The 25,891-nt window shown below is 26.9% G+C and overlaps 1 protein-coding gene across 1 annotated transcript in view; it reads right to left on the reverse strand.

The window, feature by feature from the left end:
• LOC100211326 (small ribosomal subunit protein uS5m) overlaps positions 1-25,891 on the reverse strand; it is a 50,558-nt gene that overhangs the window by 15,023 nt on the left and 9,644 nt on the right. The window contains exons 2-8 of the mRNA XM_065806265.1: positions 21,442-21,510; positions 18,369-18,473; positions 11,821-12,012; positions 11,665-11,699; positions 11,105-11,192; positions 10,491-10,537; positions 135-192 (exon numbers count right to left, since the gene is read on the reverse strand). Of these exons, the coding sequence (XP_065662337.1) occupies positions 135-192; positions 10,491-10,537; positions 11,105-11,192; positions 11,665-11,699; positions 11,821-12,012; positions 18,369-18,473; positions 21,442-21,510 (594 nt within the window). The remainder of the gene's footprint in view (positions 1-134; positions 193-10,490; positions 10,538-11,104; positions 11,193-11,664; positions 11,700-11,820; positions 12,013-18,368; positions 18,474-21,441; positions 21,511-25,891) is intronic.

A 25,891-nucleotide genomic window follows, 5' to 3' on the forward strand; every position in this document is an offset into this window, starting at 1 on the left:
AGTGAAAAATAATCCTCACCATGTAAAATAATACTTACTGTGTGCAATAATACCACTTTGCAAAATAATTTCAAGCAAAACTGTGCCTTAAATTTAGTTTTTTAAATAAATTTGAAAAAGAAAAAAAAATTTACTTGTTTTATCAGCATGAACAGGAACATAATGGAGGTAATTAACAGCTTTATTTTTTGCCTAAACAGAAAAGTACTTTAAAAAACATGAAGAACTTTTTTCCAGCTAATGTTGTGGAAACAATTCAAAATGACCACTGCAGCTTTAAAAAAGGAAGGTATTGATTTTTAAGAAGGGAGGTATTGACTTTAAAGAAGGGAGGTATTGACTTTAAAGAAGGGAGGTATTGACTTTAAAGAAGGAAGATATTGACTTTAAAGAAGGGAGGTATTGACTTCTAACTTGATCAAAGATCAACTAGAAAGATGAGCTGATGTACAAACAGACAAGCAATTCCTTTGTCTATTAATAAAGTTACAAGAAAGGAACAGAGGAAAAGTTTTTAAATATATTATTGTAAGTTTGCCAAATGATCAACAAAATTTTTTACATTTTTAACAACATTTTTGTTAGATAAAACAATACTTCGATTTGGACCAAATCCCATGGTAGCACCGCACTGAACTTGTTTTTGTGCAGCAGTGTTGTTTATTAAGGCTTGAGCTTTAAAAGAATGAGATTATAACTTTTATCTCAAAGATTAAGAATTTAAAATGTAACAACTTTGCAAATCAAAAACAAAAACTACTTTAAACTACTTGGTTGACAAACAAATTCAATAGACCAAAGTATAAAATGATATATAGAAACATATTATTAAAACATTGTAAATTGAATTATTTGTATATATATATTTAGTAATTTGTAAGTTATTTCAGTATATATTACAAACAAAAATATAACATAAATTAATACTAAAATCAGAAATTTTATCAGTATTAAACTGATAAAAACCTTATTAAATTTAGCTAAAACTTTGTAGTTTATTTTCATCTTTATAAAATTTAAATTAAAGTGATTTAAAACAATTTTATTTTAATTTAAAAATTTTAACTTTAATCTAGGTTTGAAAAGGTTGCAAGTGTAAAATTGTTCACCTGTTTGTGGATATAGTGAAATATATATAGTAAATATTATAATGAAATTTATAAATGGAAATTATAACTTAAAGTTAAATAGTAACTTGAAGTTTTATGCAATAGTGATCATTAGATTTTATGCAGATCATCAGTTGTTATAACATCAGATCATCAGATGTTATAACAAAAAAATTTAATGACAAAAAATACCATTGAGTGTTTGCTTCGATGACATAAAAGTGTTTCATTAAAAATTAGTTTTATGAGATGACAAATGTTTTATTAATTATTTAATTTTTATGACTTATTTTATTAATTAACCAAATTCAACAGTCATGTTGAATTTGGTTAATTATTAAGTATTTTTCTGTCAAGCATATACTGTGAATACAATATAAGTTTTGAGAAGGTTTAGTTCTGTTTTGTCAAGCACCAATTATATTAAAAAAAAATTTTATTTTTTATTATAAAATTAATTTTATTTAAAATGAACTATTCTCAAATATTTTTGTTTACCCTCTTAAAAAAGAAAAACTAAAGATGGTGTCTCAATAAAAAATCTCATTCCAGGCAGATGTACACTACATCTGGCTATCTTAAGGATGTTAAAAAAAAGTGAAAGTGCTCCTATACTTGTGTATTGTTTTTTGGTAGATTGGATCTATGTGATAACACATACAAAATCCCCACCCCACCCCCTGCCCTCCTCCTTAACACAGCTGAAATTTATGCATTCTCTGAATCACTCACTCACAAACTTACTCAAACTTTAACTAAAAGTAATAAAAGTTTGTTTTAAAGATTATTTGAATAATTTCTGTAATAAATTCAGAAATGTATTTTTCATAAATTACTTTCTATATACAATTGTATATTTTTTTTCCAATTTCTATGTAATAGTTAGCAAATTGCATCACATTTTAAATCTATCTAAAATGTAATGCTTTAAATCTGAATATTTTCTTCAAAAGAAGTTTTAATTGTTAGATGGAGAGAATTTTAGGCACTGTGATGGAGAAAATTTTAAGCACTGTAGTGTGAGGAAAAAAACCTAATGAATAAAAGTTTTTTGAGCATGAAGAATCAGTTAATGGTTAACAGTTACAATAAATGGATGTGACTTTGCAAAATAGCAAGTTAAGCAAGATTGAGTTTTGGCTGATAGAACAAGTGATGATACTTGAGTAGCAACCATAATAGTAAGGAACACACGGCCAAGGATGACACATGGCCAAGGATAGAACCTTGTGGTACCCCAGACATTACTGAAAATGATAGTTATCCTTCAAGAACAACTTCAACACTGTGGTTAGAAAAGAATGATTCAATAATTTTTAAAACTTTCCTAGTTACATCATATAAAGTGAACTTATGGAGAAGACTAGCATGTCAGACTTTTTGAAAATAATTCAGAGCAATAGCGCTTACCTTATCACTTTCTTCTAATGCTTGATACTGGTGACTTGTTAACATTTTAACTAAATTGTTAACATTGTTATATTTTTTTTATAACGAGTCAGGTGTAGAACAATAAGATAAGTATTGATTGTCAAAGAGCAAGTTGGCCTTAAGACAGATATTAAAAGTTTTTCCAAAAGTCTCCAGAAATTAATTTCTAAAATATAATAAAATATTTATTATCTGAGAATAATAGACCTTAGTATCAGACAAGTGTCTTTTTTGCGTTGATTTTTGCAATAATAAAAAGATATTTGTTTTCCAGTGAGTTGATTTTGCAGAAAAGTGAAAAAGAGTTGCACAAGAATATGAAAAAAAGTTGCACAAGAATATGAAAAAAAGTTGCACAGAAAGATGAAAAAAAGTTGCACAGAAAGATGAAAAAAAGTTGCACAGAAAGATGAAAAAAAGTTGCACAGAAAGATGAAAAAAAGTTGCACAGAAAGATGAAAAAAAGTTGCACAGAAAGATGAAAAAAAGCATAAAGTAGAGTAAGACTAAACTTGAAACAGAATAAAATCTTTCATGTCTAGATGAATCAGGAGATAATAAAAGAGATATTATTTTGCAGAAACAAAAGACATCAGCTCACAAATCATCACAAAAAAAATCCCATTGAATAACTGTAAGCAGTTCAATGATCAGGTGATGTAGAAAGAGTATGAGATAAAAGTTATAACATTATCTGAATCACCCAAAGGAGAACAACATGAAGTTGAGCACAAGCTAGGATCAGAGAAACAAATCTTTGACAAAAACTTTTAGCTGACATTATTGAGCCAGTGAGTCAATGTTAAAAGAGCCAGCAAGCCAATGTTAATAGAGACATGTCATTTAGTGTGATAAGAGCACTAGTTCAATTTTCATTTTAATCTAGACTTTTAATCTTAACTTTTTAATTAAAAAAAACTAGACGAATAAGAATTTTTGGAGCACTTAGGAACAGTCAAAGTAAAAGGATGATTTTTGAATTTTTTGACGAGTAACAGGTGAATGAATTTTAGTAGGTGGAACAAAAGACGCTAGCTCTTTAGAGCAGTGCCCATTATAGTATTTCGAGAAAAAAGAAAGAGAAGAAACAATACTACAATGTGATAATGGTTGAAGGTTGGCTGCAAGAGCAGGTCCAACTATGTTTACGATATGTTTTTGCACCTTGTTTAAAAGAGAAAGGGCATCATTGGAAGATCCTCCCCTGATATTGCAACAGTTTTTCATACAAGGACGGATTTGAGATTTATAAAGATAAAAAATAGAATCCTGAGTAAGAAAGAGATGCAACCTTAGCAGAGGCTAATTTTGAAATCGATTTGATACATGGTTTCCAAGAAAGATTAGAGGTAAGAGTTAATCCTAGAAGATGAAGGGTAGATGACTCATCAAGTACATTACCATTCATAAATATAGGAAAACTTACTACTTTAAACCCACTAGTTCTATCCAAAATCTATGCATTAATAAACAAATCAAGAATTTAATTAGAAAAAAACATAGTTTAGGGTGCAGAGGGTGTGCTATGAACTTTAAGAACACAAACTTGAATAATGAATACAAATTAGTCAATAAAAAAAATTAAAAAACAAATTAAAAAATCTACACATGATTATGAAATAAGCTAAGCAAAAGATATAAAACATATTCCAAAACGCTTCTATGCATACATACAAATACTTTTTTTAATTACACCTTAATGTAGCGAATTGTAGGTGTGGTCTAACCAGGGATGTGTAAAACTGCTATTAATGCACTTTGTATAAAAAATAATTTAATTTAAAGTTTATTAGTTATTTTTAAAAAAGAATTATTATAATTTTTGTATAAAAATAAAATACAACATCAAACTAAATTTTATTGTAAAATATGCTAAATAATAGTATTATAATAAATAATAATTTAAATTTTTCAAACTTTTTAAATGAAAACTTTCACACTTAATTATTACTTATAATGTGTATATACTTATCATTTCAGTGTTAAAATAAGTAAAGCTTTGATTAAGCATAAGACTCTTTGTGCTTTAGCTAGCTACCTTATGATTCCATTTCATATTAGATGAAACTATTACACCTAAGTCTAGTTCTTTTGCTGTTGTTTTTAGAAGAAAACTCTGATTGTCTTGTTTCATTGTGTAGTTGTAGGTAATATTTTTTCTTACGATGTGCATAACACTGCATTTACTTATGTCAAACTACATTAACCATATATTTGACCATTCAACCATTCAGTTAACAAACCAATGTTATTTTGCATGTTAATTAGATCATTATCTTCTTTTTATAACAGATCATTATCTTCTTTTATAACAATTTAGTATATAGTTTTGCAATTGAAGAGATACATTCAGGAAAATCATTGATATATAACAAAAAGAGAAAAGTACCTAATACTGAACCCTGTGGTATGACCTGTGATACACCACTATAAATCTCGTACCAATATGATATAACTTCAACCATTACCACTCTTTGTTTTCTTTTTTAAAAAAAGCATTAATCCAATTTAAAAATACTTTTTAAAATTTAATAAAAAGCTTGCAAACAACATATTCCTCACTACTTTAAACTCACTAGTCCTATCCAAATTCTATGCATTAATAAACAAAACAAGAATTATTTAGTTAGAATAATTTTATTAAAAAAATTTAATTTAGTTAAAAGAAAATGTAGTTTGTGGTGCAGAGTGCGTGCTATTTAATACTCTTAAATTTTACAGCTGTTCAAAGAACCAGCCTCTCTGAGAACTACCACAGAGTTTAGGAAGCCTTACTACCAGCCTTACTACCTTACTACCTCAGAACCATTAAACTGAGTTTTAGAGCTATTCCCTTGTTAAAAGATTGTTGATTGCCTCTTGTTAAAAGATCACAGATAAGTTAAATTACCACTACGAAAGTACAAAAACAAAGTCAAAAATATCTAGCATTCAACATACTTGGCAAACAAAGAAACACAAGTTTACATATACCCCAAGCTAATAAATAAAGGAATGCAGGCAGAAATTATTTGCTTATCCCTAATGTCTTTTTCAAAGTGCAAAAGACAATAGTGGAATGCAGTTAACATATGCCCAGATATATTTTTACTAAGATACAATCAAATCTTAATTCAGATTCAAGTCATTGATTATCAGCTGAGTTTAAGATGAAACACCAGTTTTTTCACATGAATCAGAAAAGCTTGCTTAATAGACTAAGGAAATTCTTGTCTGTTTCTATCCTCAAGCACATCTTACTTGTTAATCTTTGATTAACTCTTTTGATTAACTAAATGGATTTCAATCTTCTCTTTCCACTGTTAACTTAACTATTGAAGCATTAAGACTAGAGCCATCACTCTTAAAATATCAAGGGCTTTCAACTTAAATATCAAGGGCTTTTAACTTACTTATAAATGACTTCCAACTTATAAAGGCTTTCAAAATAATGTCAATTTTTTCCATTAGATCTCTTTATATGGTATCTAAAAAAATATATATATATATATATATATTTTTAATTGCAGTAAGTTCATTAAATCAGCCCTTAATGGACAACACTCTCCTTTGTTAACTATAAATGAAGAACTACTGGACAAAGGAATGAGCCATGCATTCTTAATTAAGTAAAATTTGAACAGGATTGTATTTCGGATGGATTTCAGGATTGGAGGAATTTCATGGATTTCAGAATCGTATTTTGCATGGATTTCAGAATTGGATGCCAGGATTGTATTTTATAGTCTTCTTCCTATCATAAGCAACACTTTTAAGTCTTTAAATAACAAACACTTAATTTCTAATCTTGAATCTAATAACTTACTTTCTGATCATCAATATGGATTCCGATCTTCTCGTTCTACTGCTAATTTGTTAACAGTAATAACTTAATATGTTTTATTATGTATTAGATAAAGGTGGAGAGGTTAAGGCTATTGCTCTTAACATTTCTAAAGCCTTTCACAAAATTTGGCATGCCAGTCTCCTCCATAAGTTCTCTTCTTACGGTGTATCAGGTAACATCTTTAAGTTTATTGAACCCTTTCTTACCAATGGTAGTATAAAAATTGTCCTCAATGGACAGCACTCTTCTTCATTTCCTGTAACTTCAGAGGTTCCTCAAGATTCTATCCTTGGCTCTATACATTTTTTCATTTACTTTAACGATCTCCCTGAAATAATCACATCAGGTGGCATTGTTTGTTGATGATTTAATCTTGTCTCAATATAAAGCCAACATTCTCTGATTGCTTGGAGGGGACATTTGAGCTTAAAAAGGATCTTACTTCTGTTACAGCATGGGGCTCTCAGTAACTGGTAAATTTTAACTCAGATAAAACTCAATTTCAGCTAATTGTTATCACAACAATCTAGATATTACTATATTTTTGAAGGGTAATGTATTCAATGAGTCATCTACCCTTTGTCTTCTAGAATTAACTCTTACTTCTGATCTTTCTTGGAAACTATATAACAAACCCATTGCAAAATTAGCATCTGCTAAGGTTGCATCTCTTCATCATACTCACCATTTTCTTACTCCAAATTCTATTCTTTATCTCTATAATTTCAAATTTGTCCTTGTATGAAATACTGTTGCCATTTCTGAACCGGATCTTCAAATAATGCCCTTTCTCTTTTAGACAAGGTGCAAAAATGCATTGTAAACATAATTGGACCTGTTCTTGCAGCCAACTTTCAATGGTTGTTGCTTCTCTTTCTCTTTTCTATAAATACTATAATGAGCACTGCTCTAAAGAGCTAAAAATTTATTCTACTAAAATCCATTCTTGTTACTCGTCATTCAATTAGGTCTCATCATTTTACTGCGACTGTTCCTAAGTGCTCCAAAACTTGTCTGTCAATTCAAAAAAAATGTTTGTCAATTCTTATTTGCCTAGTTTTTTTCCTCGAACATCAGTTCTTAGGAATTCGCCCCGTTTATCTTATTTTCCTGATACATATAGTTTGCAATTTTTTAAGTCGTCTGTTAATTGCTATCTTGCTTTGTAAACTTCATCTTTTCTTTTCCAGTAACTTCCAACTCTAATAGTGGTTGCTTGTAGCCTTGTTGGAAGTGATGTTCAAAAATATATATAAATATTGAAACTGTCTTTTTACTTTTCATTGTCTTGGGGCTTTGATTCTTATATTAAAAAAATTTTAAACCCAATGGAAACACATTAACAAGTCTAGTTCCAGACAGACACAAATAATGAAGCAATGTTTAAACTGATATGAGATCAGAAATCTGATATCTTACACTTGCCAAAGCATACATATAAACAGCATAGCAGACATATATTTAAACAGCTAAACAAACATATAAATAGCAAAGCAGACATATATAAACAGCAAAGTAGACATACCTATAAACAGCAGAAAAAAAAAAAAAAACTTCAAGATGATTATCAAGAGCTGGTGAAGATTTCAATAATATTTTTTGATCATGTTTTCTCACAAGAAACCTATTTTCAGGTCTCTGGAGAAATGCGCAAACCAAGATGGCCAAAGTCATTTTTGGATGCCTTTGTTTTGGATGTTTTACATAGCCAGTTTGAATTGACAAGAAATGAAAAGCAGGAGCTCTGTGTGTCTTCCATGTTAAAGTTTACCTAATGTCTTGAACAGCATTTAAAAAAACTAAAACTAGAACAAATTCTTAGATGAAAAAGGATTTATTAAGATCAAAAAAATCATGAGTCAGCTAGAAGATTGGAGCAAAATATCTAAGTCACTAATAAAAGTGCAGAGCATAGAGTAACTTATTTAAGAAAATAATCAGATCATAATAGGTGATAAAGTTCAGCTTTTGTTGTATTTGAGAATAGGTGTCCTTTTCATAATTGTAATAAAGCACACAATAACTTGACAAGAATTAATGAACACACATTTGTTGTTGAATATTTTATTATATTTGATAATAATTAAAAGTTCTTTATTTTTATTTTTTTATTAACACTAAATTATTGTAGATATAAGATATAAGATTAATTATCTTATTAAGAAATAATAACTTAATTAGCTGTGGAATCAGAAAAAAAATATATAAGCAGCAACCTTGTAACCAAGCAACCTTGTTTATTATTTATATAGAAAAATATATTAACAACAACCACATTTCTACACTTTTTCAAGATGTAATTGAGAAGTTGAAAGTTGTAATTAAGAAAAGTAAGATGTAATTGAGAAATACAACATGTAATTTAGAAGTCACAATATGTAATTAAGAAACACAACATGTAATTAAGAAAATTTAAAATGTAATTGAGAAACCTAACATGTAAATAAGAAATCAATAAAAAAAAATTCTAATTGCGAATTCAATGTTAGCTTAAAGGTCATTATAAAAGATCTTCTTGGACATGCATTTAATAAGTTAATAATATCAAATTTAGCATTTGTATGCACCAGCAATACAGTAATACAGTAATGGAATTGAAAGATCGTTGTGTTATTTGTCAATACACTATGAATAGAAAGTCTGTTATTAAATTGAATCCGTGCAAGCATTTATTTCACCAAATTTGTTTACAAACACTTCCGGAACAACCAGAACCACCATGTCCAATTTGTTGACATGAAATACATACAACTGAACAAGTTGAAAGAAAACATGTTTTTGGGTCCGCAGCAGAAATCTAAATTTTATTGGAAGAGGTGGTTTTAAACCAAAAAAAATTAACCAATGATCAAACTAAAGAAACACTAACATGGATTGAAAGTGACTGTCAGTTGACAAAGAACTGAATATGTTAGGAACATTAACAAACACATCACAAATGGTCATCAGATAGTTTGGTTGGATGAAACAAATTTTAATCTTTTTTGTAGAAAAACGCAAGGACATGCCAAACAGGAGAAAAGAGTAATAATGAAAATATCTTTTTCAAAAGGTGTAAACATACATTTGCTTGCAGCTATATCAACAACAAACGTCGTCATGATGGAAACTTGCAGAGGATCATTTAAAGCAGATTCTTGTAACAAGTGGATGTTGGCTTTGTTTAACCAGTGGGTTATATCCAGGAATCGATTAGAGGATTTGGTCATCATAACAAACAATGCTCCATGTCACGCTCGTTTGGAAAGGGTGTTTGAAAATTCACCGACTCAGTTGTTGCGATTAAGACCATACAGCCCAATGTTAAACCCAGTGGAAGCTATCTGGTCCAAAATAAAAAACAAACGTTAAAAATGTTATTCGCATTCCACCTGTATTCGGTGCTGGGATTATGGAACAACAAATGCAGTATTTAGAAAGAATTGTTACTGCGGCAAAAAATACAATAATGGGAGGTGAAATCGCAACAATTTTAAATATGGAAGACATCCAAGTTAGTGCTTAACTGAATATTGCAATGATTTTTAATGACGTTTAAATTTAAATTTTAAATTTTTGTTTAAATAAATGATTTGTGTTTTATTTATTATTCATCTGAAATCTCAATTAAATTTTTCACAAACAAAAATAAAAGAAAGTTTTAATTAACACCCAATAGGATTTTTCCAGCTACCACCTAAACCTCAAATGCCTTTTAAAAGACTTTTTATATTTTATTGATATTATATTATTATTTCCAGCCTTAAATTACAAAGTATATTAGGACTACAAAATTCAAAATACAAAGATCTTTGTATTCTTTATACTTTTCTCAAATACAACTTTTATCTTCTCAATTATATCTTACGATTTCTTATTTACAACATTCATGTTCTAAATTGCATCTTACGTTTCTCAATTACAACTTTCATCTTCTAAGTTACACCTTACGTTTCTTAACTACATCTTTCATGTTCTAAATTACATCTTTCGTTTCTTAATTACAACTTTCAAGTTCTAAATTACATCTTGAAAAGGTGTATTTCAAACTTTTAAAAATTAAAAAATTATTAAAAAATTTAAAAATTATTTTTATGTTTATATCAAAGCATAAAAAGGGGAAAATTAAATTAAATAAAAATTACTTTTCGTATTGCTGATGCAGCAAAAGATGCTTTACCAATTGCCCATCCTATGATTCAATGCAAACAACAACAAAAGTGATTAATCCAATCGTAATTATTTAATTATACCATAAATTTAATAATACTAAAATGCAAAACACCCAAGATTCTAATAGAATGTTCTACATAAAAAGATGGAGTCTAATTAAATGCTTTACATAAAAAAAAAGATAAAATCATATAGAATTTTCTACATAAAAAAATATAACTACTTTACATAAAAAAGATAAAACCATATAGAATATTTTACATAAAAATGCATAAATAAAAAGTTGAATGTTAGAAAGCATTGTAACAGATGGTAACAAAATATCACATATAAAACAATAAGCAATTAATTAAGCGACATAGAAAACAATAAACAATACAAGTGACAAATAAAACATATTAAGTGACATAAATATTAAATTAGGCCATATTAAGTGACATAAAAATATGAATTTGTTGACCCTAAGAATAAAATACGCTTTCAATTATGTTTTCATGTTGACAGCAAATGCTAACTTTTATGGTAAAATAAAAACGTAATAAATCAAAGAAACCTACTAATAAAAACAAAAAATCAAAGAACTAACCAATTGCTCCTTTTCCATTACCAACTACAACTATAGCACTTGTCCTTTTTCGTTTTCCGTTCCCACGAGTTACTGAAACCTTTTTAACCTATTAAAATTAGTTTAAGATTATTTATTGGAATCATGAATTTAAGATTTTCTTTAAAGATGGCATCCTCAACTACAATCATGCCATCATTTTCTTGCGCAACATTAGATCTCAAACTTAATTAATAAATTTATAATTTTAAAGTTCAACTTTTAGTTCAACATTATTACCAACATATATAAAAAAACATTAATATTTTTTTCTTTTTTAGAATTTATTAAATATTAAATATAATTTACAAATTATATATCTTCTTTTATATGCCAAAATTTTAAATAAACAAAATTATTAAAATTAAGTGACTAATGTATAATTTTTTTCATTTTTGTCAATAATTTTATTTTTTAATACTAATTTTTAATATAAAAAAAAAAGGGCAATTTTAATAAAATTTGTGATATACTTCATTACTTGTGATATACCTCATTAATATTAAAAAAAGAGGGCAATTTTAATAAAATTTGTGATATACCTCAATCACTATAGATTTGAAATCTTCAATAGGTTCTATTAATAAAAACTTTAAATCATTAGTATAAAATAACCATGCAACTTTTAATAAATGAGGGGAATTTTTTAATTCCAAGATATAATACAAAACAATTTTATATTTGAAACTTATTAAAACCTTTATTAGGAGTTTCTGGCGAACCAGCATATCTTCCAGGCCATGACGTCCCACTCCAACCTCTCAGAGAAGCATCTAATTTTGCATGTTTAATTCTATCTGACTTTGGAAAAGTACTTTTTTTTTCTGATCTTTCTCTGTCTTTGATAGGCAAAGGTGCATTTAAACCTGGAAACTGCATGTTAGCTTTTCCTGTTAAAAAAAATACTCTATGTATGTGTGTGTATACACATACATACATAGATACATACATACATACATACATACATACATACATACATACATACATACATACATACATACATACATACATACATACATACATACATACATATATATATATATATATATATATATATATATATATATATATATATCATATATATATATATATATATATATATATATATATATATATATATATATATATATATATATATATATATATATATATATATATATATATATATATATATATATATATATATATATATATATATATATATTCATAAACAAGACAAATTTTCTAATTTTTAAAACCGCTTTTTTTTTTTTAAAAAAAAAAAACAGTTTTAAAAATTAAAAATTTTTTTAGTCGAAACATGTATTGTTTTTAAAAAAACAATCATGTTTAGACTAACACTAATTATCTTCAGTTAAAATTAGATATTTGAAATTTGTTAAAAAAAAAACAATACAAATAAAATTATTCTTGTACAAACTAATAATAAAATAATTACCTGGTATAAATAAACAGGTTAACCATGTACAAACAACACTTTCTGTTTAGCTGCTATTGCTTATACATATTGCGTATCTTTTTAACCTTTTGTTATTTCCTATTTCTTTTGTATGACATGATAAACTTTTTAACTAATTTTATTGTATTTTTGTAATTATATTATTATTAGTTTGTACAAGAATAATTATATTTATCACTAGAGCATATGCAATGGCAACAAAACATGCCAAAAAATAAGCTGTTAGACAACAGTTTTGTCAAGGCAACTATAAATCAGTAATTACATATAACTTAAAATTTAAAGCTTGTTTTTTAAACTTAATATTTGTTTTTATCAACATTAATCAATTAATATCGCAGAAATTATAAGAACTTTAATAAAATAAACTTCAAATCAGATTTATTAAAAATTAATTGGGATAATCTTTCAAACAATATGATGATAATTACCTTTATTAAGCTTTAAAAAAAACGCATTTTAAAAAGTTCTTTACAGAAAATTTTAAAAATCTTCACGAAATTTGGAAAGTAATTAATAATTTAATAAATATCAAAAAATCTTATCACTCATCTCCCTACTGTTTACAAGATAATGAAACATATATAACTGATCCAAATCTTATCTCTGAAGAGTTTAACACTTTTTTTACAAACATCACACAAAAACTTAAATCCGATATTCATTCGTCTTGCATAAACTATACAAAATATCTTAAATATCCAAATTTACATAGCCTACTCCTATCTCCAACAAATATTCCTGAAGTTTCATCTTTTATATCTAATTTAAAACCAAGAAAATCAATAGATCCAAATAGCATTCCCACAAACATTCTTATTGATTTTAACTATGAATTTTCAAATATACTTTCAAAACTTTTTAATATATCATTCATAAATGGAACTTTTACAGATGTTTTAAAATTATCTTGTGTTATTCCAATGTTTAAAAATGGCTCTAAACTTTTATGTAATAACTACAGACCTATTTCTCTTTTATCTAACATTTGTAAGCTACTTGAAAAACTTATGTATTCTAGAGTGTACTCTTTTCTAAACTCTTTTAACTTTCTAAATGATTTTCAATTTGGTTTTCGTTCAAGACATTCTACCTGCCATACATTCTCAAGTATAACTGAAAAAATCAGAAAAGCTTAGACACTGGTCATTTTGTTTGTGGTATTTTTATAGATTTACAAAAAGATTTTGATACCGTTGATCATAACATTTTGATTTTTAAATTAGAACAGTATGGTATTCCTGGTGTCGTAAGTGACTGGTTTTGATCTTATCTTATAGATCGGAAACAATTAGTAAATAATGGTTGTAATTCTACTAATAAATCTGTTGTGTGCAGTGTTCCTCAAGGTTCTGTTCTTGGTCCTCTTTTGTTCTTAATTTATGCTAATGACATTAACAACTCTATTTGCTTCTCGTTAATTCATCTATTTGGTTATGACATAAACCTATTGCATATCAACAAATCGTATAATTCTTTATGTAAAAATATAAATTCGGATCTAAAAGGTATTGTACACTGGTTAAATGCTAACCTAATATTTCTTAACGCCAAAAAAACTGAACTAATCTTTTTGTCATCTTCTATAAAAAAAACACAATCTAAACAACAATTCTAAAATTCAAATCAAAATTAATAATAAACGGTTATATCCTACAAAAGTTATCAAATATCTCAGTGCTTTGATTGACTGCAGGGTCAAATCATTATATTTCAACCAATTTAAAGAAAACTTTGTGGGGCACCGTCTCTGATTTTCCTGATTTTTACATATTGTTATGTGCATTATGTAGATAGGTAAATTTGAAATTTCAGACTTCCAAGTATAACGGTTCAGAAATTATAGCCTTAGAAACATGACACAGTGGTCCCCCTCGATTTACAAATGGTCAAAACAGACTTCTTTAGAGCTGTATAACTTTTTTCTGACTTTCAACAAGTGTCTCATTTTTTCTAGAACTATTTTCTGGATAGTTCTTTCTTTAAAAAAGTGGTTTTTATTAACTTGTGTTAAATTAGAAAAAAATTATGACCTCCTCAACTTTGAAAAAAATCATAAAATTGCTAAAATATGCTAAAATGAAACTAAATGTAGCATTATTCTATTCATCCACAAGTCTTTACAGATAAGTTTTCTAATTAGCTACTACTGTCTGCAATAAATGGGCAAAATATATGCAGCTTGTTGCAGTTTAGAACTTAAATATATCTAAAAGCAAAATGTCCACTCACCTAAAAAGTCCAATTTTCAGCCATTTTGAGATGCTTGTAAACTTTTCTAACACTTTGTTTTGATCTAAGATTAACAGCATGTAAGACCATTAGACTCAACTATCTGAAAATGCAAGCATTATAAACTTGTCGAATCCACACCAAAAATGCCAGCATTATTAAATAACCCTATTTTTCAATCATCAACGGTTGAATGTGTTACTAGAAACCAGTACCCCTCTAATCTGCCAACTGGCCTATGTGAATGGTGCAACTAATTATAAGTCATTTCTTAATAAAAAGAAAGATATGGTTGGTTGTCCTCTCCTTGATCTGGTCTTTATAGTAGACAGGGGCACAAATAAAGGGGGCAATAACCTTTTAGAGACCTTCATTATTATTTAAGTAAAGGTCTCTAAATTAATTTAGAAATTTAGATACTTAATATCTAAATATCTAAACTAATTTCAAAATGAAACCATTATTTCTTTAAATTCTATTTTATTATAGGTAATCAGTGGTCTATATGTGGTCTGGACCCCCCCCCCACCCACTCACTAAGGTGAAGGGGAGGGGCAGGAGGGGGTTTGGGGTGGCACTAATCAAATAATCAAAGGGGAAGGGGGCCCATGCCCGCCTTTACACCCTTGCAAGTCAGTTTACACGGGCAAAATAAAGTCTGCGCAAAATAAAAATTTTTGGTAAAAATAAAGTTAAATATTTTTATGTTTTTATTTAGTTATTCTTTTAAAAACTTCTCAAATGATGTGATTTTGTAAAACTGTTTTACTAGTTAAAAAACGAAATTATTTCATTCAGGATATGCTAAAAAAATAATTAAAATTTTTTTTTTTGAATATTCTGATATAAAAAAAATAAATAAAAATCAAACAAGTTATTTCAAACAGCTATAACTGTTCCATACTATTCTGTGTTATGTTATAAGATAGATAATTAGTATGTTTAAAAGCAGGCAAAATGTGTTGCAAAAGAATTTAACATAATAGTCAGGGTCTTCAGTATTCTTCTGAAATTTGTAAACTTATACAATAAGAACTGTTAGATAAAGACAATTTCTTTCACACATTTTGCCAAATTGATTGATGAACTAGTTTGTCATACTTTAAAGTTGTTTAAAGTAGTGCATATTTCCCTGTATACTTCCACATTAACTTCCTGGTTTTTTGGAAAAAGGTGGCAGCATATTTACTTGCAACATGTACACTTGCAACATATACACTTGCAACGTATCTGAGTTGGGGTAAAGATGAAGTTTGTGGAAAGGAAACAATTGTGGAAAATGGAACAATATTTGTTGTAAAGCTATGGTGTAAGGTCTGTATTCAGTATAAAAAAGAATTGCTTCAAGAGCGATATATGGAGCCATAAATTTAAAAGTCGACTGAATAAATACCCAAATTTAGGCAAAATAGCAGGTTTAATTATATTTTTATCTGAGTAAAAACTCATCAGTGGAACGAGACTAAAGACTTGTTCCACTGATGAGTTCTGACAATGCTTATGTCAGACCAAAGATTCAGAATCACCCACAAAACACTTAACGCTATCTTGGCCATTAAAATCAATAGTCCAAATTTTAGTGATAATGATCGAACGGGTTACTGATACATTTTTACAAAAACAGCGAACAGCTATTTTCGATCCAATAATTCAACCTGCTACAATAGTAAATGACGAAAAAGATGACATTGATTATGATTTCTTCATATTTTATTTTCATTTTTATATTTGCACTATATTTAATACATTTAAATATATTTTACAGCAACAAACCTGATATATAAAATAACACTACATTTAATACCCTTCTATTGGTTCTATTCACAAAAAAATGAAAAAATGATTTTTTTTTTTAAAAATTCAAACAACGCTTCTTTTTATACACGTCTATATTATATTATGTAAGAAGAATATATTCAAGAAGTTTATATACCAGAATCTTAAAAAATCTATTTGTACCAAGTCTCTTAGAAATTAAAAAATAGATTGCCTCGAAATTTAACTTACATATCACATCAACATAACATACATTTTCTCCTAATTTCCAAAAAGAATATAAAATCAATTACGAGTTCATAAAAGAGTATGATAGTAAATTGAGCGGAAACAATAGTAATAATTAAAATTTTAGTCTAAACAGTTAAATAACAATTGTAAAAGAATAGAATTCTTTGGTTCAAGGTTTACTTAAAAAAAGATTTCAATATAATTGTCACTATATCTTTATAGCTTTGAGATATCACGGTTATATTTTTAAAATTTAATTTAATTTATAGAGCATAAGATAAATGAATCAACTAAAGAAGCGCATTAAAAAATGCTATATTTTATTCCATTATTTTAATAAGACAATATATTAATACTCAAATAGATCTTCCAAAATTGCTACATTCATTGCAAAAATTTTTAAGCAAACAACAAGATGCTTGAATAAAGAAACGTGATGGTTGCGAAGGTTGTTTTTCTGTCATTTTTTGCGTTGCTTGCAAATTATTGGTTTGACTATATCTGGAATAAACTCAACAAAAAGCCGATTGTACAACTGATAAAACTGGAGGATAAAAGGATAAAGTCTAAATAAAAATCATGAAACAAAACCAAAACAAAAACATAATAACAAAAACTCACTAAGTAGAGCACACACTAATAACTCTGAGCAAAAGATAAAAACTGCAGTGTAACTTCGAAAAACTATTATCTCAACTTTACAAATATCCAACTACTTTTACTTACCTAAGTCTTTTTAAATGATTTGATTAAATGATTACTCTCCTACTTGTTAATAAAGCGATTGTAGCAATTTTTTTATACAATGACATTTTGATTCAAAAAGAAAAAGATAAATGAATGAACTTTTATAAAAAAACTATATGATGTATAACAGTTTTTTATATATTGTTATTTTATTAGAACGATTGATATTTTAACATTTGAATATTGTTTTTTATTTATTTAAATAATTACTAAATTCTTAAATAAAAAATAAGTATAAAAAATTATTAAAAAAAAAAAGTTAGGTTTTTTTTTGCAAGTTGTTTTTCTGTTTTTTTATCACTAAAAAAAACATTTATTATTAAAATTAAAATTTTTACTATACCTGGCATAAAGAATCAACAAAATAAAATTCCAGAATAAAAAAAAATTTCATCAAAACATACTAATTTTAACTTTTCAAAAAAGCCTGTGCAAGATTTAGACAGGCAGCCCACATAGCCTACGAAAATGGGTTTAGACTATTTATAGCTCGTGAACATTTACTCCTGCCAAAGCCTGTATATATATATATATATATATATATATATATATATATATATATATATATATATATATATATATATATATATATATATATATATATATATATATGTAAAACATATTATAACAAAGCAAATAAGTTAAGTAACAACTACCATTAAATACTACTATGAAAATACTACTATGAATAAAGTTGTTATCAGTTTTGTGCAATCAAAGCGACATTTCGAAAAATGTTTAGTTTTTTAAAATATTTTTTTTAAAACCACTTTATTAATGCTGATAAATATTTCTCCTTACCAAACTTTATGAATTCTCCATCAATAGCTTTAGCAGCAGTTCTTTTCTTTCCCCCTCTTTTTCCTTTCCCACTGCTGACTGCTTGCCATAACTTATCATATTCACCTGAATAAAAAAATTGTCATATTCACCTGAATAAAAAAATTGTCATATTCACCTAAATAAAAAAATTGTTATATTCACTTAAATAAAAAAATTGTCATATTCACCTAAATAAAAAAATTGTCATATTCACCTGAATAAACCAATTGTCATATTCACCTGAATAAACAAACTGTCATATTCACCTGAATAAACAAATTGTTATACTCACCTGAATGAAAAAATTGTCATACTCACCTGAATAAACAAATTGTCATATTCACCTGAATAAACAAATTGTCATATTCACCTGAATAAACAAATTATCATATTCACCTGAATAAACAAATTGTCATTTACACCTGAATAAACAAATTGTTATTTACACCTGAATAAACAAATTGTCATATTCACCTGAATAAACAAACTATTTAGCATTTATTAAATTTTTTTTTGTTTTATATTAAATTTATATTCGTTTTATATTAAATTTATTTTATTACAAATATACAGTTTAGAGATGTTATTCGTTTTGTTTTTAATTTATATTTATTTTAATTATATACGGTTTATTGAAACTATTCGTTTTAGCTTTTATTTATATTACATTTATACGGTGTGGTGCAGCTGTTTGTTTTATATTTAGCATAAATGTAATTAAATTTAATTAAAGAGGTTTATTCAAAATATTTGTTTTATAAATATTTTCAATAAACCACTTTATCATTGTAATGTTACTTCTCTTTCTCTTTACTGTAAATACTATAATGGGCACTGCTCTAAAGAGCTAGCCCAAAAACTCTTATTCGTCTTATTCTTATTTAGTTGTAATAACTACCGCGCAAATTTAATTTTTGAATGAATGAACTTTTGATCTTTAGCTTGCTATTTTAGTTTATGTGAGGAAAACAAAAAAATGAAACGTAAATTTTTTCAGAAAGTTTTGTTTCTTTTCCATATTCTTTTTGATTTTTAAAATAACGATGTGAATAACTAAATAAAAGTTTTATTAAGATCTGTTTAAAATAACCAATAGCAAATGTAACTTATTTATTGAACCTAATTTTTAAATTTTACTTAATGATTAAAAAAATATAATACATTTTTTTAAATATGTTTTTTAATCAAAAAAACATAACATTTTTAAAATTATGTTTACCGTAATTATCTCTTCTTTAGATATCTTTTATTTAAAAGGCGCTTTAAAATCACTTTAAAAATTATTAACCTTTAGTAGAAGTTAAATGAACAGATTTGCTAATATTTAATTCAAAATTTTAAAATTAGAATAATAGCAAATACGTATATTAAATGCTTATGTTTTCAACAATATAGTCTTGTATTTGAACAGTTATTTGAATACAAGACTATTTTGTTAATTTTACAAATATTGCGCAATTGAATATATGTATATATATTATTTAATGTAAACATTAAAAATTGTTTAAAGTATTTAAACATTTAATTCCTTTGTATTGTGCCACCAAATGTTTATACCAGATCCTTTGTATTGTGCTGCCAAATCTTTGACAACTATTTTACCAAAGTTTTTCTCAAAACCTGTACTCAATTTTCTAGTGTAAAGCTGTCCAATGAGTGGATACGGGTTTTCAGCATCACATATACACCATACTTTGACTTCATATTTAGCAAGCTTTGATGAAATGTACTGAGTAATAATAAATTGTATTGAGTAATAATTTATTTAAAACATTAATAACTACTAAAATTTACTTAAACATTAATAAATGTTTAAAATACTTTGAATAATTTTCAATAATTATCTACTAATAGCTATATCATGTATTCAAAAAAATGCCTTTAAATCAACTCCTTATCTTAAGATAAAGCTAAACAAGATAAACACAAATGATTAAATAGATGATTAAAAAAATGATGACTGAAAATCATTGTCGTGGCACTGGTTTTAACTAGGGGAGAAGAAGAGAGAGGCGGGGGAGGGGGAGGGCACAAAAACACCCCTCCCCCCCCCCCCCCCCACGTTGCCGAAAAAAAGCGGTATCCCCAAATAAACTCTGGTTTCTTCACTGTAAATAGTTAAGTAATTCAGTAAATAAATAACATAAATGCGCATAACATGATTATGATATAGTATAAGTACTTTTTATAAAAAAGTTTAGTTTATAAATCCAAACTAATATTTTTTACAAAATAAGCTTAAAAACTTATTAATTCTAGCGTGGCTTGCGGTCGCATGCGCATTTTCAAACAGCTGTTTTAGCATAATTTCAATAGGATTTATCATGCTAAACCCAGATTTACCAGGTTGGCAATTTTTAAAGCCTGTTTACACTGAAAGTTTTTGTTTTTATCGATGACTGAAAGAATTATTTTTTAATTTTTAAGACCGATTTTCACAGATTTTTTTTTTTTTAGTTTTGAAATATAAAGTTTTTGCTGACAACAATTAAAAATTAATAAATGAGGAGGGAGGGGGGGTCATAATAAGCTTGGGGGGGGGGGGGATTTTCCAAAAATTAATTAAACACCCCCTCCCCTCCTTTTATTAGGGACTCTAGAGTAATATAATTTATAAAGAAATTCTTTTTATTTTTATTTTTATTATTCTTTTAATTTTTAATTCTAATTCTTTTCACTTATAAATACTCATTAGGTATTCATAATATATATATGATTTATTTGCCTTCACCGGCTTCACTTTACTTCTCAAAATAATTATCATTTACAATTGTAAAAGGTTGCTAAAAACAGGCGCCACGGGTGCCCATGAACTTTCTAGTTTTTACTATAAATAACTAACTAGAATAATATTATTAACTAATATTTTTAATATATATTATATTTTTATTTTCAATATATATATGTAACATGTAACTGTTCAGTAATAATAAAAGTAATAAGATTTGATTATTTTATTTCTTTTGCTTGTTAAAAAATAACACATGACATAAAAACAAATACAATGAACACGTTTAAACCAAAAAATAATTAAACTTAATTGGAAAATTACCTATGACATAATATCTTTTGCTAACCCAATTTGATGGTTTTCTTACATAGTCACATAACCCATCTATTGCTAAAAAAAGAAAGATAATCATTTTTAAATTTTTAGAAAATAAATATTAAAAAAATAAAAATTTTTAATAGAAAGGAAAGAGAGGGAGAGGAATTCATTTATATTTTACAGTAATACTTTAAAATTTGTTTTTAAGCAATAACATTACATTTTAAGAAAACAAAACTGACCAAAAATTATTGTTGTTTATTGTATATTTACATTCAATTTTATTTTTAAATTTATATATTAGGGGCTATTCTAGACCAACTGCATAGATCATATTTGGGTGCCTACATACTGCAAATTTCCTTACAGCTGGCATCAGCACAGAGGGTACCGCAGCCCAAATTAATTTCCTAGAATAGCCCCTGTATAAATACTGACTTTGTTAAAAAAAAATGTAGAAACTGTTTTGAAAACTTCAGAGCTTATTTCAACTATAAATAATATTTCCTAACCTTTAAGCTTCTTCAAAAAGAAAAAATACTAATTTTTAACCTTTGAATTTCTGCAAAAAGAATAAAAATCATAGAAATAACACAAAAATTATTAATTTTTTGTATTATTTCGTACACAAGTTTTAAAACAAATTCAAGTTAAAGAAAAAAAACAGAAAATATAACTTCAATTATATACATTTTTGTAAAGCAAACCAATAAACTAACTTAAGAGATATTACAATTCCTCTGGTCAAACCTATTTATAGTGTTGTGACCAAAACTAAAACTAACTTACTTAAACTTACTAAACTACTCTAACTTACTAAACTTACTAAACTAACTTACTCTAACTTACTAGACTAAAAAAACAGTAACTAAAACTAGTCGACTGACTTTTTTGTTAACTAAAATTAGTCAACTAACTTTTTAGTCTAAATAATACTCACATGGGTGTCAATAGCCTTTACGCCGCCTGGGACAGAAAACTAGGTCAACACCCCTATTTCTCAAAACTCAAAATTTTCTCTATATTTTCAGTGAAGGACCTTTCTTTTTTTCTTTTTTTTTTAGATACCTTCTTTTTCTTTGGTTCCCCTTGGACATCTGCTGCCTCGGACAAACTGTCCCTTTTGCCATACTTGTCCCTTTAATTTATATATTAATAATATATAAAGTGTATTAATAACTATATAATATAATTAATTTATATAATATAGTTATAAATAACTATATTATATAAATTAATTATATTATATATAATATAATTAATTATATAATATAATATATATATAATAATTATATTATATATAATATAATTAATTATATTATATAATTAATTATACTATATTATATATAATATAATAAACTTATATAATATAGTTATTAATAACTATATTATATATACAATTTATATATTAATAACAGGACCGCTGAGAGGAGGGGAGGGGGGGGGGGGGGGAAGGGACAGTTTGTCGCAGGCGGCAGATGTCCAAGGGGCGCCAAAGGAAAAAAAAATTTTCTATAATTCTGATAGAAACAACATCATGAACTTTAATTAGAATTTCGAAAAAAGTTTGTTAATACATGATCATTGTACCGCAAAGTACCGCAAAAATAAAAAAATATCAAAATACTTTTTTTTCAGTGCCAGAAATTTAATGAGATGCCGGCGTGAAAAAGTGGGGTGGTTGGTTGTGGAGGTGTGTGACACCCATCAATTAACTTTTAGTTCAGTCAGGAAATGTAGACCTTTCAGACCAGCCGGTAAGCAAATTTTAAAAAGCGAGGACTTTCATTTTCCTTTCCAGTCAACAACAATTTTAACAACACTCTTGACATGATACCAACTTGCACCGGCTGTGTAAGCTACAGAGGTGGTTACAACCATTTTAAATATGAAACATCTTAAAAAATGAAATTTATTAAAAAATAAATTATTTAAGTTGGCTTAAAAATTATATAAACTCCGTAATTATGATTATTACACAAAAATAATTTTTATAAACTTTGCTATGCGTTAGTTGTGAGAGGTTAAATTTCCAAGTATTAATTCATTTGTCTTTATGAATTGCTGTAAGTTACAATTTACAGCTGTAATTTACTAAAGCGCATGAATTTAAAGGTTTGCTTTTCAGAGTTTTTTAGGTTTTTCAAGAGAAATAGTTTTCAATTTATAATTAAACTATATGTAATAATAAAAATAATTATGTGAAACAAATTTATAAAAAATAGATAGTGCAATATTTTTAAAAGTTGTGTTTTGTGCCGGAACTATATTCCGATTTCCTTTATATAACACCTCCAATCATTTTTTGATGTAAAAACTTGTAAATTAGTTAGTTCTACATTCTTAAAACGCTAATATATTCATTTATGACAATTAGATTGTAAAATTTAGACAATTAAAGTTTTTTATTAAATTTACATTGTTTAATTAAATATCATTAAAATTAATTATCATCTTAAACTATTTACTTTTATTTTTATTTTAAAAATTGTAAAAAATAAATTAACTTGTTATGTATTCGGTATAGTGGCGGATTACTTATTAGGTAAACAAAGCAGTTGCCTTAGACCTGCTTAAAAAAGAGGCTTGTAATTTTAATCTGAAACAAATATATAAAATATACAAATATATACTGTATTAAATAAAAAATAAAAAAATAAATTAAATAGTATATATTCGTTATATATTTTTGTTACTAATATTGTTTAATATAAGTAATTTTATGATTTAATTTAAACAGAAAAAATGATTTATCAATCTAAAACTTACAAAAAAAATTTGGTAGTGATATGCCTAAATTTATGGGCCATTACATGACATTTTTGTGGAGAAGGGGGCAAAACTACCAAAAAAAGCAAATAATAAAAAAAGTCCTTTTTAAAAGATCCTCAGTTGTCATCAAATGAGGCCCTCGAAGTATTTCTGCCTAAGGGCTGAAATGCTTTAATCCGTTTTTGATTCTGTATAAAATCAATTTTTATTAAAATATCAGCAGTTTTAACCAAGTTCTTCTGCTTTAAAACCGATTGTTATTTAATTCAGCAAAATAATATTTGGGACAATACATGTACAGACAAAACATTTTAATTACCTATTTTTCACAAATTATATATGGTTTTTGGTATTTTTGAAATTTAAAGGAATTTTAATAAATGTCTTTAAATTGATTTGATTGTGATAACTTCATTAAATTTCTCAACGCAACAAATTTTATGGAATGTCCTTATTGAAACCTCAAAGTAATGGTTTCCTGCTTTATACTGGATAAATTATGCGGTAGTGGTGTCGTGGTAAAGCGCTGGCTTTATAAGTGAGAGGTTCCGAATTCAATCCCCACCACATCCCTGGTAGTACTGCGGTACTCAACTTGTTTCTCCGCACAGCGACCTTGTTCGTCAAGGTTCGTGTTTCGGAGTTATAGTTGAGAGAGGGTTATAACCACAATTAAGTAGCCTTCTCATCTGTAGTGGCCTACTTGGCCTTGGGGATGTGAATTAAAAAAATATATATCTATAAATTTATTTTTAAAAATTAAATTATTAAATGTCAAACAATAATACGTTTTCTCCAAATCATAACGGTGGCGAAACTAGTTTAAGTTTTTCATCCAGTCAAAAAAAATTGAAATTGATACACAGTCCACTGGGGAAACTACTAAAATGACATACAAATATTACTCAATTGAGAAGGAAACATCAAAATGGTTATACAACGAATGTAGTAATAACAGATTTAAAAAGTACTCAAGTAAAACATCAAAAAATATACTAGATTACCATCTTGAACATGATCACGAAATTATAACGCCAAAAAAGAAACAAAACATGAGTGGTTCGTCAAAAGAAAATAGCGATAAGATTGATAGAAGTCTTTTGATATTCATTATTGCCTGTTGTCTTCCAATTATGTTGGTAGAAAGTAATGCCTTTAAAGAATTTGTTTTTTGCTTAAATCCAAAGTACAAAGTGCCTAGCAGAAAAAAGTTAAGATCTCTTTTAACAGATTTATATCGAGAAAAAGTTGATCTTTTGAAGTCTAAATTATGTTTAATTAAAGTTTTATCTATTACTATTGATGGGTGGACGTCCTGTCAAAACTATATTTACATATCTGCAACTGTACATTTCATTTCCGACAAAACCACTTTCATCAGTTTTTGTTTGGGATTTGGATACCTTAATGGGCGACATGAAGCAGATAATTTAAAAGATGCTTTACTGAAAATTTTAGAAAAATTCAAGGTAGATGATAAAGTAATGAGTGTAGTATCCGACAACGCCAGTAACAAATGCAACTGTTTAAATTCTTTAAAAGTAAGTTTAAACATTCAACCAATAAGATGCATTTGTATGTATGTTTTGCAATTAGTAGTAAAAAATGTCATAGATTTAGTTGAAGAAGGTGAAAATGATAGTTCATCTAAATTCTTTTTTATTACAAAAACATTAACTAA

Source organism: Hydra vulgaris, chromosome 09, assembly GCF_038396675.1.
Source record: "Hydra vulgaris chromosome 09, alternate assembly HydraT2T_AEP".
Taxonomy (NCBI): Eukaryota; Metazoa; Cnidaria; class Hydrozoa; order Anthoathecata; family Hydridae; genus Hydra; species Hydra vulgaris.